At 48.5% G+C, this 18,255-nt stretch overlaps 1 protein-coding gene across 1 annotated transcript in view; it reads left to right on the top strand.

Moving 5' to 3' along the window:
- Nucleotides 1-3,429: 3,429 nt before the first annotated feature.
- LOC308630515 (uncharacterized protein) overlaps nt 3,430-18,255 on the top strand; it is a gene marked incomplete at its 3' end in the record, with an annotated part of 80,254 nt that continues 65,428 nt past the window's right edge. The window contains exon 1 of the mRNA XM_081260617.1: nt 3,430-3,480. Coding sequence (XP_081116743.1) covers nt 3,442-3,480 — 39 coding nt within the window. The 5' untranslated portion in view covers nt 3,430-3,441. The remainder of the gene's footprint in view (nt 3,481-18,255) is intronic.

The following is an 18,255-nucleotide window of genomic DNA, read 5'->3' as shown; positions in this document are numbered from 1 at the left end:
TGGTCATTATGTTTTACTCACTGTCTCAGGTCTCCCCCAGCTCTGCACAGCCTGTCTGCTGTGCCCCTTGGAAAGTGTACACATGGTCCTGCCTCTGCCTGAGCAGGAGACAGGAGATTGCCAAGGACACAGGGCCCTAGAGGGACAGGGAGAGACAGAAAGAGAGATGGTAAGCCAGAGGCAGGGCATGTTGCCCACCCCTCACCTGTGAGCACAATGATGCTCATCTCTAGGAGAGGTAGTGAGCCGAGTACAGGAACTGCCTATAGTAGAGGAGGCACTTGCCCTGAAGCTCTGGCACTGGGCAAGGGCAAAAGGAATGGGAAGGGTAGGATAGCCAGATGAACACTTTCAGAGATGGCTGGTGGCCTGTGAGGTGAGGGTCTCAGACTGTGGGCCCTGTTGCACATCCCCATGCATACATAATTGAAACTACTCATAGATACACTCAGTCCTCAGGGACTTTGATTTCAGCAAAGTGCTCTGCTGAGTTCTTCACAGGTGCATTACTGCATTATCACAGTGCTCTGCTGAGTTCTTCACAGGTGCATTACTACCTGCCTGATTCATCTGCAGGGAAATTTTTTATGTCAATGTACAAGGCACCCATATTGGTTCTTAACACAGAGCAGAGCATGTGTGTGTTTCCTTCCTCTGATGGCCCTTAGAGGCAGCCTGTGTGGGCTTCCCAGTGACTTCTCTAATTCCTTCCTGCCCTTCCTATATACCATCACTTTAGGACTACAAATCTGTCTGCAAGTGCCCATGGTGCATTTCAAATTGTCCCAAGTCCTCATTAAAAAGAGATTCATAAAAGTGATGATCCTAGACTTTGTATCTTAGGAACTGATAGAGGCACCAGGGGTTGCTGGCAGAGGCTGCAGGAGGTCAAAGCCTAGGAGCAGAGCAGCATCCTCAGCCTCCCCAGGGGGAGTTCTCTGGTAGACTCTCAGTGGCAGACACTTTTGCTGGCTCGGCTGGTTCCTGCCTGTCCTTGGAGTCAGTATCCTTTCATTTGCCTATGGATTTGTGACCTACCCATATTTTTCCAAACATATATTCACCTTGTCAGCCAGGGATTGTTTCTGTGCTTTGTGATCCAGACCCTGGCTGGTGGCATGGGTCCATCTATATGTGTGCCTGAGGACTCTGGACACAGAAAAGTATATGCAGTGAAGTTCAGAGCTCCTGTGAGTGCTGTTTGCTTTGAACTTTCTTGCTTGTTTGGCATCTACTGCATCATCTTCTCTCCAACCATCTCCCATACTGCAGAACCTGTTTAATTCCAGTATGTGCTAGGCATGAAGTTGGGATAGTAGTTAAACTCAGTGGTTTCAGTTGACCAGAAACACTATTGCACAAATCCTTCAGCAAAGCTAATAGGTCTGCCTTTTATTTTTGAATGGCAAAAGAGAGAGCAATATCACAATGTATTCAAGTCATCCTAAAATTGTGTTCTCCAGAAGGAAAAGTTAGACTTAAAATCACATTTGACTTACTTTCCCTTGAGCACTTGATGTTGTCATTTCCCCCAGGACTGTTGAAAGACAAAGTCATGGCAAGAAAGTTGTTGCATTGGGACATAGTAGGTACTTGGTAAACAGAATTGGAACTACTGGGGATGGTTATCCTCCTACTTGGAGTCTGCCCCTCAGCTAAACTGTGAGGCTGGCCCAAGCCCCAATCCCTGGGCCAGGGCTTCTGCAAGTATGGTCTGGGAGCAAAGTACTGAGGTCAGCTGGAACCAAAAACTTGGGTGGCCTGACAGTCAAAGGTCTAATATACCCTCCAGGGGTTTCTGATGCCACTCAAATCTGAGAACTTGTGGTACATAACCAATTTACTGGTCATATACAAGAGTCCAGATAACAGTGGAACCTGTGGCTGAGGATTTGTGAATTCTCACATGGCCCCTTCTCCTGCTTCTGGAGTAGGTTAACACATTCCACCTTCCAAGAAGAGGGACTTAAGTCTTGTGAGGCACCTATGAGGTTTAATTTCCCAGTGGCTCTCTACAAAGACTGAACCAGGCAGCGTTCTTCTCTGTTAAAAAGGTAGGTTTAAGGCTGGTGACTAATGGTACAAGAGATATGGAGCCCAGCCAGGAGTCCAGAATCAAATCCCACACTATTGGTCCCACTGTCATGTGCCTCAGGGAAGTGTTTCTAGTAAAATCATGGACTTAGAGTGGCATGGAGAAACAGAGGCTGTTGGGGGGTGGGGGGACATACTCTACTAGGCAACCCTAGACAGGTGCTGCTGACCAAAAACAGCTTTCAGTGGGGACCTGACTTGGGTGAGGGGTGCATGTTTGGGCAGGGTTAAGCAAAGCCAGTCTGGGCAGATGCTCAGCTCCCATGGGACCTCCCATGGGACCCCAGATCCCCTTCAGTAATTACATTCAGTAATGTAAGATGCAGATAAGCCCTTGGCACTTTGCAGTCCTGATCCTTTCCTGCATAAAAATAAAACAATTAAAGGCATATTTTATGACTGTATTTATATGAAGATGAATACAATTCAGGCTGGATTCATTATTAGTATTATTATTAAATTTAGGATTTTTATGTTAAAGTAAATTAAAATTAAAGCTTTTTTTTTTTTCTCATAAAAATAGTATGGCTCTACAGACCATCCAGAGTGTGTGTCCTGGGAAGGCCCCATCTCCTTAAATCCAGCACTTAATAACCAGGACTTCCCTTTTCCCCCACTAGCAGAAAGCTACTCTGCAGTTCCTGAATTTTCCACTCACAGGGTATGTTCCAGAACAGATCTGGAAAAATAGGGAGAGGGGCAAGAGGGTGCTCTGGGTCAAGAATTAGTTTGCAGGTAGTCTAGTTCCCAATTTCCCACACTAGATGTATGAATGCTGACAAGGTGCTGAACTTTTTGGTCCTCTATTTTCTCAACTAGTAAATGAAAATGGACAGACTGACCTCTGAAAGTTCAAGCTTGACAAACAAAGCTCTCTGTCAGGAAAAAAAAAAGGGGGGGGGCGGTGGGGTGCCCCTCCCATCAGGAGACCAGGGGCACACTGAGTCACGGGACTCAGGTGCAGCGGACACGCCAAGGGAATCCGAGGGTGGAGATGCACACACGCTAGTGTGTCATTTCTGTATGGACCTGCAAAGTGCCTATTCACCTGGTCTTTCTCTTAGAAGACACTCCTGGGTCCTCAGTCCGGGCATATTTCGGGAGTGGGAGCGGGGACTTTCCCGCGGACTCCTGGACCTTGTGGGTGGACAGCTCCTGTGTTATCCGCCGGCCGCGTCCCCGGGGACTCGCACGTGCTGGCAGTGGCTGGGTTCGGGAGGCGGGGCTTACTGGCGGTCTGAGGCGGGCCACGGGGCGGGGGCGGGGCGCGAGGCGGTGTTCCCCAGGCTGGGGCTCGGCCGCGCGGCTCTGGGTGCTGCGGTGGGTTCAGGCGCCCCTGCGGCCACCATGCTCAACTTAGTGCACTTCCTTCGGAGCTTCTTCAAGGTGAGAACCGCGTCCCGGGAGCCTCAGTCTGGCTTGCGGCGTCCGGCAAGGCTCGCGGAGAAAGCCACCCGGCGCGCGCCGCTGCGCTCCGAGCGGTGCGCCGGGCACCGGCGGAGGTGGGAGGGACCTGCGGGGCTCTCCACAGCCCAACTTTCCGAACGTAGGTCCCGAGGTGGCGTCCTGCCGGAGTGTGGCCACCAGGACCTGGGTATGGAGAGGTATCCCGTCGGAAGTTGGCTGGACTGCGGCCCGGGGCGAGCCTCGGCTGGGGCAAGAGCCCGGGCCGCCTCCACCCGCGCCTTCTTCCCCGGGTTCGCTCAAGACCCTCGCGGCCTGGGCGACTCACCCTGGACCGCCGGCTTCAGAAAGGCGGTGGGTGCCTGGCCCATGAGGTGCCCAGGAAGTGGTTGCTATTGTTATTATTACTGGGGCTAAAAGTACCCGAGGGAAAGGCGGGGTTGGGGCACCATTTTGAGAAATAAGTGTCTTATTGGTGGAAAGGTAATGGAAACCCGGGAGTGGGGCTGTTAGACTCCAGTGCCCTGTGACTCCGTGCCAGGCGGTGGGGACCATTCGCCTGGGACGCCTTTACCTCACCCGCGCTCCCAGGGACCTAAAGGTGGGCAGTGGGCTGCAGGGCATGAAGCTGCACGGTATGAAGCTCCACCTCTCCAGGTGAGCAACTTGGGAGGGTGGGGATGGGCAGACTGCTGGACCAGCTACGTGAACAGGCAGGGGAGCGCTGCTAGATCTCATCAGAACAGGTCCCAGGGGAGGAAGCCTTAAGGTTGCACAGTTTTCTGGCCCTGAGCTCTGGGGAAAGCAGCAAGATGCCAGGTGACCCAGGGCTGGATTTGCAGAAGTCCTGCCCTCTGCCTCGTGCAGCTGGCCTGGTAGGGTAGGGCAGCTAGTGAATCAGCTCTCACCCCTAGGGATAATTGTATGTATTCAAATATTGGGAGAGTAGAGAGAGCAGAGAGGAAGGTGGCCTAGGAACTTGTGCTTGGGATCACAGGATATGTGGGGTTTTGTCCGAGCTTTGACTCCAAGCTCACAGACCACCTTGAAATTCTGATTCTGTCGCTGATGTACTGTACACTACTTCAGTCTTTATCTTCGTATTTGAAAATGTGACCCATCATTCCACACCTTTCAGGTGATGATCTTATTACACAGTATGCATATGTTTATAAAAGGTGAACCCAGGACTGGGTTCTTTTTCATTCACAGCAGTGCGGGCAACAGGACTTTTAGATGAGGAGGGGTCAGTGGCGCAGAATCAGATGCCCCTGCTGGAGATCATGGAGCAGAAAGAATGTGGCTCTGGAAAGGCTGCTGAACATCCCTAGATATCCACCTTGCCCACCCCTAGACTGCATAGTTCCTGGAGTGGGGGTTGAGGTGGGGCTGGGAAAGCATTCCCACGGACATGCAGTTCTCACATTCTACACCTGTTTTGCAAGGTCTTTCTGCATATTATGTCCCTAACCACTCCACGTACACCCAGGGGATGATCAGATGTGCCTCTCAGAGGATCTTCTTTGGGAGGAGCTGAGTGCCCCAGCAGTCCACTTCTGGCTGTGCAGGTATATCTTGCAGAGCCACCTTGTGCAGGCCATACTTCTGCTTCCTCAGATACTAGTCATGTGGGAGGTGAAGGAAACCATCTCTTCCAATCACTTCCTGGGGCCTCCTGATCTGGTCTTGTAGGGACCAACTGATGTTGGGCACCTAGCTGGGTCAAAGAATGACAGCTTCACCCTGGGGACCTCAGAGTGTTGGTAAGGTGTTTCAAACAACAGAGCCTCCAGCATGATTTCTGGTGGAACTTCCACAGACTCTGCACAGCGACCAGATCTGCGGTGGGATCAGGCACTGGGATCCTTAGGGCATGACAGACTTGTGAGAGAGTCCCTCCCAGCAAGAGTGGGCCAGACAAAGAACTCACAATTGCCATAGGCCCCACACAGACCAAACTGCCTTTGGAGTCACCCAGAAAATGGGCCGGAGCATCACACTCAAGAAGGAAATGTGTCTCAAAACTCCAGAGGCTTACCTGGCATTGTGTGGTGATCACAGCCCAGCATAACTTCCACTTTCAAGGGGATAAATCAGAGTGTTCCAGGCACCTGAATTCCATATTTGTCCCACATCTGGTACCCCTGATTATGTAAATTTGGATATCTTGCTACTTGCTTTCCTTTAAGGCTTATAGACCAGTGGACCAGTATGAGATCCTTTGGAATAGATAGGTCAAGGTCTCTCCTGGCCAAATGATGGTACAGAATCAGTGAGCTGAAGCAAGGTAGTAAAGGTTTTTGTTGAGGATCCTGTTATGAGGATAGCAACCTACTTTGGTTGAGCCCTGAATATGAGGTAGGAAACACACACACACACACACACACACATACATACACACATGAATACACAAACACACACAGGCACACTCAGGCAGTCTTCACCAAATCAATAGCTTTTCTAGTGCCAAGGATCCTAGCAGGTTTTATTTCAGGAGGTCACACAGTGTTGGGAGAATCCCATAACTGAACCTAGGACAGGTGGCAAGTTAAATAGAGTGCAGCAAAGAGCTCCCTCCTAGGTTGGTGGCAATTTCACCATGGATGAAATATTGCTAATGAGTCACTACTGGGGAGCAGAGAGGGTGTTAAGAGGACTTCCAGTTTGCCTTTCCTACCGTAGAAGTATCCATATCATGGATTAGGGAATCAGGGTAGAATTTCTGTCAGTTACTGAACATGTCTTTCTTAACTGTACACTCAGCAATTGGGAAAATTACCCTATGGCAAGTTTGGAATTTCAGTTGGCTACCATGAAGTGGATGCAGGGCATAACTCCATTTATGATCTGACATGTTACCATCTCCAGTAAGCTTTCACCCCTGGTGGAAAACTAGTGACACCTGAGCCTCTAGGAACTAATGTTAGCTCAGAATCACTGTTCAATAATTTCTTAGAGGTCTAGGTACTTCTCCATACAGGAGCCTTAGAAAGATTCAGAGTATATGCTTATGACGTCATTGCAAGTGGCCAACTGTATTAGCTTTCTATTACTGTAACAAAATATCTGAGATAATCAACTTATGAAGAGAGAAGCGTCATGATTTCTGAGTTTCACTCTGGGGTTGGTGGGCCTCATTGCTTTGGGGCCCATAGTGAGGCAGCACATCATGGTGGAGGCACGTGGTGGAACAAAGCTGCTTAATTCTTGGCTGGGTTATAAAAGAGAGAGAAAGAGGAAGGAGACCTGGTTTCCATAATCTCCACAAAGAGCACACTCCTAGTGACCTAAAACCTCCTGTTTAACCCCAACTCCCAACGTTCCCACCACCTTCCTATTGAAGCTGGGAACTATGCTTTTAACACGTGGGCATTTGGGGAACATTTCCAGATCCAAACTCTAGTGCCACCCTCCTCTTCATTCAAGGTGCTTTTTGAGTCTATTGAGTCAATTCTTGTAATTGGGCAAAGGCAATGGAATTCATTTAACAAATATTAATCGAACACCTACTGTATGCCAGGCATTATTTTAAGACATTATAGAGACTATCTACAAGACTAGTTTAAAATTTTTAAAAGAATACTTTTATCAATGTTACTCATATCAAATAGGATTCCACTGGCATTTTCCATCATTTTTAGTGACTTTATGAGTGATTCCCTAATACCAGAGCACCCCAGTATCAGAACATTCTGGTAGCTCTCTAGCCTCTGGGCATTTGGTTACTGACTCTCATCCTCTGTCACACCAACCCCACATACCCACGTGTATAAATAATTCCCGCTGAAGGGTGGTGTCCCATCAGCACATCAGCTGAAACAAATCGACATCTGCAGCAGTTTTCCAAGATGTTGACATTCTCCTCACAAAAGTATTTCTCAGTCCCTTGGGCATAACTTTTTGGCTCTCCTGGAGACATAGTTAGGGGGTGGTGAGCAGGTTGCTTTTATCAATCTATATCAACATTGTATCACTCCAGGTATTTGGATTCCTTTTAGGAAACATTGGCCTTTTAGTTTCCTTTCATGGAACCACTCTCAAGCTGAGGTTTTAATTAACTGGCAGATCATTGGCTCAGATGCATCCTGCCTGTTGACTCTAGAATGGATGGATGCACCATATCAGCATTTGCCCTGACCTGGAAAGGTGTCCTTCCCTTGAGAAGGCCCTTTCAGGACCCCATTTGTCGAGGATTGGCACCAACATAATTTTCTGAAGTGTGAGCCATTTCTCTGATGGTTTCACTTGCATTTGGCTCTCACAACCATGCTGAGGCTGTGGAGGTGGGGTGGGCAGAAGGAGAACCAACCTCACTTTACAGGGTGACATACAGGGAGATGATAACAAGCTCTTAAAGTTCTCAGAAAGAGGATCTCAGTGAGATTGTGAATCTTCTAACAGATCCCGGTTCCCAAGGTGAGGTATCCCACTCTTTCCCAAACAATGCCTTGACTTTTCCTCAGGTATCAGTTAACAGTCCATCCACCTGGCCTTAGATTCACCAGTCCCCAGTCTGGTGAACTCCGACTACTTTTGGTTCAGGGGTACTATCAGGCCTGGGGCTGCGGAAAGAAGAGGTACTTTATGTGTGATCATAGAGAGTCTCTGAGCCAGTATTCAGGGACTGAGTGTTATTTTTTCTCTTTCACTGACCAGGGGCACTTAGAAGCAATGATCTTGCCCCATGGCCCATGAATTCCTCATGACTTTCATTTGGGTTTTGTAGCAAGAGTCATTTGTCCTTTAAAGCATCTAGTATGCACTTGGCCATGGTTGATGATTTAATTAGAGACTTGCCATGCATGCAGTGAGATGTCAGAGTTCCATTTTTCAACATTCAATATATTTTCACTGCCTTTGGCTTCAACCAGGTGACATAACCAACCCCAGCCTTGCAACCACCCTTTTCTGTGAACTTGTTATCTGTAATCATCTTGGTACCAGTTTCTTCACTAGTGAAGGATCTTGGTTGCAAAAGACAGAAATGGGCTCCAGTTAAATGGAAAAAATTAACTGTCTTGGCAGGGTTTGGGGGAGCTTATGGGCCCCCAACTTGGCAGAGGTTAAGAGGGGTGAAGCAGTGTTGAACCTGTTTCTCCAGAGGTCTCTGTGGGGGCATGGGGCTCCCCCGCCCTTCCTAACAACACTCCCTGATCCCTCTTTAACCCTAGTCCTGGCTGGGGCTTGGTTGAGCTGCCAGAGGATAGAGCAACAGGATATTTTTCTCCTTTCTATATCCAAGATGGGTGAGGCCCAGATTCTCAGTTTTGGGGTCCCCTCTTCCCCTATTTGGGACAACTCTTCAGATGCTGGACAGCAGAGCAGCAAATGGCCACGCACAGCATGCAATGAATGAAAAATCCCTCCAGGATTCACTCTGCCTCTTGGCCTGGGGGCAGGGAAGGGGGTCTAAACCCCAGGGTCCTGGGTCATTTGCCAAGGGACCACCTACATGTTTGAACACCTCTGGGTGAAGATTGACACAGAGACCCAAGGCCACAAAGATCCTGAATTTTGGAGAGACTATGTGCTGAAATCCTACAGAGGCTGGACTCCCTGGGTAACAGGGCACAGGACCCAGCTCCTTGTCAAGGGCTCTGCACTGCTCAGGGCCTCATCTTCTGCCAACCTGGACCCTGCCCTCCTTGGCCATCTTGCTGCTCAGAGGCTCCAGGGCTTCCTCCACCCTGCCTATCACAGGTCTCCAGTCTTGGGCACAGCACCAATGTGTTTTGGTGGCAGACCCACCCTCTGCTTCTTCTGCCAACTTGAGGTCTTCCCTGACCTGGCCACATTGTCTGTCCATTCAGTGTACTTTACTCAGACACCACCTGTGAGCTAGGCTGACTCCCATCTCGGAAGGCCATTTTCTCCCTCTAGGCTGTGAGCTCTGTAAAGATAGGGCCAGGGTTTGACTCTGGGAAATGTGCCCTGAGCCTGTGAATGCCAGGCCAGATCCTTGAGGGGCCCCTTAATGCAGAGCACCTGACCAGCCACTTGGGATTGATAATTCTAAAGATTCCTGAAATCTTTGCAAGGTTGGGCTGAGCTCTGTGCTGCTGCTGATCTCCCCTTGGCTGTAACCCTGTGACTTCAATAGTCCCTGCTGCTGGCTGCAGACTCAGCTACTCTTTGTGGGCCAACCAGCTCCTGTTTGTGGTCCTGGGAGATCCTGGAACCCCCTGAATTTGCTCCTGGTCTCCTCTAGGAGTTGCTGGCTCCAAGTGTTATGTCGGTTTCTCCTGCTGTGTAAAACTACCTCCCTGGCTCAGAAGTGCTCTGTCTTTTAGGAACTCTTAGTGACTTTTTCAACTCTGAAATAGACATTTTCTTTCCCTTTCTGCCAGTTCTAAGTTTGTGAGGTTTTCATGATGCTGCCCATTCTGGTTGTATGCCTGGCTCCTGGATCTTCCTGGGGTAGTGGTTCCAGGCCTCTAGGGATGGGGTGATGCTCCCTGTGAGGCTCTGAGAGACCTTGTGGTAATTTGTGTGTCACAGATCATGGGGGATAGTTCTCCCACCCACACTCACAGATTATGCCGGGTGCCTCTGTACTGTACCAGTCCCCTGGTTTCCTGGCCCTGTTTCTTCTTCAGGACACAGGTAAACCTCCTCCAGGAAAGCTCCCCTGATGCCTCCTTCCCTCTTTTGGCCCCTTCTTAATGTCATCTTTGAGGCTTGCCACCTTTGGTCACAGGAGAGCTCTGATTTAGAATTGTCTCTCAGCCAATTAAATTAAGTGTATCATATCCGCATTTAAGTGTCCCATTATTAAGAGTCTAGTTACTGATATTTCTACTTACTATTTTCAGAAGACTCCATAACTGCACCTTCTGATTCCCATTTTCCCCAAGTTCCTCACTTTTCCATTTTACTCTCACATGTGATGTGGTATAAACAGTGACACCAGAGCTAGCTGTATCAAACCCCATTGCAGGAAAATCCCACCCCAGGAGGAAAACTGTTTCTCTGGTGCTTAATAACCAATTAGTGTACTAATTCAGAACTTAGCCATACTTAACTTTGGGAGGTAGATTCATGGGTGTTCATTTTATTATTAATTCAGAACTCATATATATAGACTTTTTTTTTGCTTTTGTGTGTAGATTATGTAATTTTAAAACCAGCCATATAGTAAAACAACTGGAATAAACAAGAAATGGTATAAAGTGAACAATTATAAAAGGGATATGGGATAAAAGGAACACTTGTTTCTTGGCCCTTGGACACAAATCTGGGTGGCTGGATGCAACAACCCCCTATAGTCACTGTTCCCCTGGCACCAGCTTGAAATACCTTGGGCATCAGCCCTGTTTGTACCAAATAGACTGACTTCCACAGCTTGTGGCCATGAAGTAAAGCTTTCCTGAACTTGAGAAGTAGTTATTTGGAACAAGGCTTGGGTCTGGAAGCTGCCCTCCCTAGGTCTCTTTGTATTGGTGACAGCCACCTCGAAGCTCTGCTGTCCCATAGAGCTCTGTACTCTGCGGTTTCTTCATTTAACCCCTCCACACTCAGGGGCATATGAATGTTAAATGAGATAATAAAACCAAGAAAAATTGTGTTAATCCCCTTTTTCATTACTGTGACCAAAATATCATATATAGCAACTTAGAGGAGAAAAAATTGGGGCTCATGATTTCAGAGGTTAGTCTGTGGCAGGTCAAGTCCCTTGCTCTAGGCCCCTAAATAGGCAGATCTTGGTGGAAAGGCATGGTGGAGGAGTGCTGCTCACCTCGTGACAGCCAAGAAGCAGAGAGGGAGAAAGGGAAGGGAAGATAAACCCTTTCAGGGCATACCGGCAGTGGCCCACATCCTCCAGCCACACCTCTCCTCCTACAGTTATCTCCCAATTGCTCCATTCAGACTAGCGTGGACTTATTAGGTCACCACGTTCACAGTCCAGTCATTTCACTTTCAAACATCCCTGCATTAACACCAGAATTTCCGAGGGACACCTAAATCCAAACCATGACAGACAGTATGCAGTGCACCGGGAGAGCACCCAGCAACATGAGCTGTCTCCGAACACTCTCTCACCCCATCTCTGTTTTTTTTCTTCTTCCCCAAAACAAATGTTTTGTCTACAATCAGCAGAGTTGGAGCTTGGCCAGTGAGGTGCCACCCACCTTGGCATAACTACAGAAGTGTTTTCCACAGTCCTGCTTTGACGGGCACGACATCCCAGAGACCCAAAGCGTAGTTGGTGGGGGAAGTGGGTCTTGTGGGTTGTGAAACCAGTGGGTCCTGTGGGGCTGGGATTTTCCTCATCGTGGATATTAAATATTGTGAAAAAAAAAAACCCTGGAAACAGCTCAGAGGGTGTTGCATTCATGTCTGCTCAGTGACAGGAAGGAATGAACACAGTCATGCTTGCTGACCTGGGTGGATCTCCAGGGAGCCAGGCCAAGTGAGAAGAAGAGACAAGCGATTTGATTATGCGGTGCAATCAAAAGTTCTAGACCATCCATGCAAACCTGTAGTGACATAAGGGCAGGTAGGGACAGGAGGGTAAGGACAAGAGGTGGCAGAAATTGATTGTCTTGATGACTGTGATAATTTCTTGGTGTATACACATGTCAAAGCCATTATGTTGTGCTTTCTCTGTGTACAATTTATTGTCTTCATCAAGCCAGCTCATCTCTATCCAGGGAGGTGGCTGTGTCCCTGAAAGACCTGGCCTGACATCCCTGGGCCAGATCCTCTCAGAGAGCCCCTCCTACTCCCAAATCAGGCCCCTCACTCTCTTTACTCCCTCCTTGAGTGCCATGTGTACAGGAACCAGGATGATCAGGGGGCAGCAGATGGCAGCAAAATGGAGACTCCATCTCCAACCAAGAAGAGACAGTTCTGGCTTCCTTGCCTAGCATGTGTGAGGCACTGGGTTCGATTCTCAGCACTGCATAGAAATAAATAAAATAAAGGTCCATTGACAACTAAAAAATATTTAAAAAACAACAACAAACAGGCATGTCTGTGCATCACCAATGTGTGTCATTTCTGGCTGACGTGTGAGGGCTGTGGGGCCTGGGCACTTTGGCAGCCTGGGTGATGGTTTCCTGAGACCTCTGTTCCTGCAGGTCAACTCATCTCAGATGTTGGGCTCCTGGAAGCTGCCAGTGCCTAGGCAAGACAGGATAAGGCCCTGCTTCCCTGCCTCATGTGGCTGTACAACTTGAGTCCATCCTCCTTCTCTGCCTCCCTAGGCCGGTTCCGCCTCTCAGTGACCAGCAGGAATCAGCCTTCTGGGGTGGTGACTTGTGCCATCAGGAGATGCATAAGAGGCAAATTACAGACAGCTCAGAGGGGTAGTGAGAAAGGACTTTGACAGGATTTGGGTCTGGCAAAGGAGGACTTAAAGGGCTTTGCTCTGGATTGCTCCTCGGGAAGGAGGAATAATTCTATAATCAGGCATCTTTTTATTTTTTTGCAATGCTGGGGATTGAAAACAGGGCCTTGGGCTGGGGTTTAGCTCAGTGGGAGAACACTTGCCTCGCACGCATGAGACTCTGGGTTCGATCCCCAGCACCACATGAAAATAAATAAATAAAAATAAAGATATTGTATCTATCTATAACTATATATATTTAGTTATAGATAGATACAATAGATATTTATATATAAAATGGGGGCCTTGAACAGGCTAGGGAAGAGCTCTGACACTGAGCTACTCCCCAGGGGAAGGCAAACATTTTTCTTTAGAAGGCCTTTGGAAGGAATTGAGGCTAACGTTGTGAGTGGTCAGGCAGTGAGTGACCTTAGCTCAGAGCAGGAAACACAGGAGCCTTGGGTCCTTTGTGGCCTGAATAATGTGCTTGTTTGTCTGCTCAGATGTGAGTACGAGGAGCTTATTCTCATCTTAAGTTCTCATAGTAACTGGAGGACAGCAACTCCTAGGGCCTGGGTCCAGTCCAAAACATCTTGTACTCAGCCCCAGGATACTGACTTGAACCCAAAAGTTCCGTTTATTCATTCCAGCACACAGAATGTTCAGAGTCCTGTTTGACTCTAGGCATCGTGCAGTTGAGACCAAGACACAGATCTACAGGTGCCTCTGAATAGGTAGCCTGAACTCTTCTAGGTATAAAAGTTCAGTGGCCTTCTGATAATTCAGCGAAGGCTCTGAACCTTTATGTTGAAAATGTGCCCCACATTTGTGGCATGTGCCTTCTGCCTATGATTTTGGAGGACCATGCAGCCTGTGGACAACGGTTGAGTCCCCCTGCTCGTAAGAACTAGCACCAGGAATGATTGTTTCTCTTTCTCAGCCATGAAAGAGAGCTGGCAGTGTGCTGGCCGATCATTTTGGTGCCCCTGGGACTCCAGCCAGGGACATCCTGGAATCTAAGACACTTTTTAAAAATTAGTTTAATGCTCTTGAAATCAAGGTGGATTTATAATTGACATATACATTTAACAAGGTGATTTATTTTTGCCCCTCAAAAGCCATCATTAACTTTATATCCAGGAAACAAGATAGTCTCAAATGGCACACATGGTTGGAAAACACAGTGTGTGACATCCTGGGGATGCCCCAGTCCTGGATCCCACCCAGGAGGCTCTTTTACTGCCAGGCCAAGCCAGTCTAGCCTGTTGGGCATTCTTGAAACAGCTTACCATTCCAGGACATCCTCAGGTAACTTGCAGGGATAGCTGGAGGAGCACCCCAGAAAGAAAGGATCTGATTCCCTAAGTATTCTCATAGAGAACCCCCATTCTGGCCCCAAATCACTGTATCACATTTTCTTAGAATGTGATATTAGGCTTATTTGTATGTCTCACGGAGGGAGGGAGCCATCTGGCTAGTGTTTGTCTGCTTTGTCCCTGGCACTCTTCATGCAGTGGGTCACCTCTCAGGACCCCTCAGATGACAAAGAGCTGCTCTGTATCTGTAGCTGGGTGGACATCTGAAGGTCACTGCCTTTCTCTGGGAGACTACTCTACTCTTGTCCCTTCTATAATCCAAGTGCTGGGACCCTCCCAGTTGGTTCATGGTCTGCAATCATCATACAAATGGTTGTTTCTCAAATTCCCAACTCCACATCCCTCCAAATTTACCCAATATCTCTCTGCAGAAGGACACCTGGGCTCCCCACTGGGTGATGCACCAGATCCAGTTGTAAGTAGGATCATGATGGATTACAGGGTACAGAGAGCAGGCAGGGAGGTGTCTTCATCTCGTGACATTATTGTCAAAGCACCCTTATAACGGAGGCCTTACTCTGTAGACAAGAGGACTGAAATTCACGAGAGGTGAGCAGAGCCATGTAGGAAGTAATGGAACCAATCAGTATCAAGTCTTCTCTCCCAGTCTGGGCTTTCTGGTGAAACTCCTTCGGATGTCGGGGGCTCTCCCAGTCCTCTGTCATACATGTGCCTGTGTAGGGCATGCATGCTTAGAGAAAGAGGCTTCTGCCTCTGTGCAGAGCCAGATGGGTTTCAGGTCCTGTAGGGCATCCTGGTTTCCATATTATCAGTCCATGAGCTTCCTCTGCATAGGTCTGTTCTGCTGCACAGCAGGAGGCACCTCCCAGCTGTGTGCCTCCCCTGCCCTTTCCCCAGGCTGTGGGATGGGCACATGGGGTATGAGTTGCAGAAGTGTTTGTTTGCACATGGAGAAGGACTCCTGGCTCTGGGACAGACTGATTTCTCTGTGTCTAGAGAACAGCACGTGCCTTTTCTGCCCTGGTGGCATGGGGGATGGGGAGGACTGTGACCTGGAAATGCATGGCAAAGAGGATACTAATCAGAATGCATCTGTAGCTGGTGACAAGCATTATGCCTGCTGGGGTGGGGCCCAGCTATTGGGAAGGAGCCTGTGCTGGTTCCTGGGCCAGATCTTGTTTGATCAGTAAAGGGTGCAGGATCATTTTCAGACTGCTCAGATTTCTCAGAAAAAGGAGCCCACACTTCTCCTTCTCCTGGCTAAGAAATAGTGTGCATAAGAAAATACTCTCCACCAAAGCCAAGCATGGTTTCTTCAGACTGGGGAGTGTCTCCTTTGCTGTTCTACAGAAAGCAGCAACCCTCTCCCTGGCTTGTCCTATTAGGCCCTGTGGCATGCTGCTTGACCTGGGTGAGGCTGTTCCATGCTAACTCTAGCTTAAGAGGATGCAAGATGAATTCTTGAATGCTCAAGAGAAGGCTGGGAACCTTTAGGGTGAATGCAAAGCAGCAGGTCAGAGCTCAGCACGTTATGGGTCACACAAAGAAGCAAGGTAGTATCCCCAGAACTGCACATGGGGACTGCAATCTTCTGGTGGATGTCATTCCTTACTTTTCCCTGAGCTAGAGCAGCTCTCTAACCTTCTCAGGGCTTCTGCAGACACCTAATGGGAAATGCAGGAGTGCTGTGACTTGCTCTGCCTGTCCTGGGGCTTCTATAAGGCTCAAATGGGACATCAGAGTTAATATGTGTTTACGCTGAAATTGGGAGGCAGGAAGCCCTGGTCTGAATTCAGACGCCATCACCTAGCAGTTTGGACAAGTGGCTTAGCTGTTCTGAGCTTCAGTTTCCTTATCTGCAAAGTGAAAGCCATCAGACTTGCCTCATTTTAGGAATATATCATGTCTAAAAGGCACGGGACATATGTCAAGCACTTTATCCATAGCTATGCTGTTGTTACAGGTATTATTTTCATAATGGAAGAGAAAAATCCTTCCAACTTCACAACTTTTATTTTCTTATGGGTTTGTCAAGCACCCATTCTGTACGTGGCAAGCCTTGTGCTGGGCTAGATACCCAGAGGAGCTAGGGAGCCTGAGCCCTCTGGAAAGCGTATGAACTCATGGTAGAGACAGGTGGGCCTCAGCAGCAGCAACAACCTCCTCTGTGCAGTCAGGAGTACAACCAAGCAATGGTCAGACTTGGGAGTCTAGGAGAGGAGAGACTCAACTCCAACAGAGGGAAGAAGGGAGACTCAGGGGGCCAGGGAGATGGACAGTTAGCAGACCATATGCAGCAGTTTAAGGAGCACCATGTCAGTGGTGCAGTTTGCCTATAGAACTTCCAAGTTGGATGAGGCAGTACCCTCATGGGCTCCTGAAGGATGAACCTAGAAGAGAGAATGAGAACAACATGCCTGAAGGCAGGGGATCAGTAGGATGTGTGTTGGAAGCAGTGGTCACCTCAGGCGAGGAACACGAGATGGGAGTCTGGCCATGGAAGAGATACATCTGGAAGCCGAGATGACACAGATGTTTCCCACGGGCAGTGGAGAGTTGGGACATAGAAGTCAAATGCGGGTTGTGTTGATACCCGAGGCACAGGCTGGTGGGCACAGAAGACACTGCTCCGTAAGATATGGCCTCTATGAGCTCAGGAGCAGAGCTCAGGCTTGGCAGGAAAAGGTTTGGCAGCCAAGAGAACAAAGTCAAAAGGTCTGTCACTCTGCCTAGGCTTCGAGCAGACTGTAATGGACCTGCCACCAGGACAGCTTTGGTAGTCTTAAGGAAGAATTGCTTTGTTCTAGTGGCTTGGGGTCAGGGTCACCAGTGTGATTCACCAAGGCCATGTTAGGGCACCAAAGCCATGTGTGTTTGGCCTTTGGATTCCAGAGGCCATTCACACTGAGATACCTTCATATTGCACCAAAGGGACTCTTGGGCTCCCCCACACCTATCCCAAGGCCTAATCTGGGGACTGCTAAAGGGAATCTCACACAACAGTGGAAAATCTGATGTTAATGGGCATGTAGCAAGTGATGAATTGGTGGTGGCAGCAAATTCAGAATAACAGGTAGTGGACAGAGCAGGGCTGAGCATGAGAAGCTCCAGTCTCACCTTCTACTATTAAGGAGATGTGCCCCTCTGAGCACACCACAGCCGATCTCAGTCATCTCATCTGGAATGTCCTGCCTGCTTCATGGCTGTCATTCAGATTTTATAAGCACCGCGGTCAGGATTAAAGAAGGAGTCTCTCCCTTCCTTTCCAGCTGTCAGTTACATGTGACTCTACAAAGTGCCAAGACCAGTCTCAAACCACCTATTTCACAGTGACATGTTAGAAAAATGCATATCCCTGCTCCCCAGGTCTGCTACTCTAGTGTGTCACCTAGTCATGGCCCTGGTACATGGCCTGTGTCTGTCAACTTCTAATAGCAGCAACTTCTTTTGTCATTGGCTATCCCAGGGGTTGATGGCACCTTTCTACAGCAGGAGTGAGACATGGTGAGAGGGTGGAGTATGTGAGCAGTATCTTCACTTAGGTCCACCCAACCCTCTCAGTAGTCTAGGAATGGTAGGGCCATGTGGTGTGGGCCAGGAGCTGAACTGGATGGAGGACATTGGCCAGAGGAATAAAAGAGTGAGCTTAGTTAGCCATCAAAGACAGACAGAGATGACAGGTGTTAGGACACCTACATTCCAATTCTTGCCTTTCCAGTTCCTAGCTATGTGATTCTGGGCTGGTCACTTACCCTGAAGGATAGAGGTCTCAGGCCTCTCATCTCTCAAATGGAATGTTCTCTGTCCTATCACCTCATAGGGTACTGGAAGGATGAAACCACAAAAATTGTTTAATAAAATCATGTTGTAAAATGTTGAGTGACATGAAAAAATGTTCCAAATCAGATGTTCACTTATGATGAAGTTATGGACTTATAAACTCATTGTAAGTTGAACATGCATTGAATGCACCTAACCTAGCTTAGCAATACAGCACGTGTAGAGTGTCAGTTGTTTTTCCTGTGATCACTGGGCTGACCGGGAGCTACAGCTACCTGCCTCTGCCACTGTCCAGTCATTGTGAGAGAGGTT

The sequence above is a fragment of the Spermophilus citellus genome, assembly GCF_964194105.1.
Source record: "Spermophilus citellus genome assembly, chromosome: 11".
NCBI lineage: Eukaryota > Metazoa > Chordata > Mammalia > Rodentia > Sciuridae > Spermophilus > Spermophilus citellus.
This window is presented reverse-complemented; position numbering and strand designations above follow the sequence as displayed.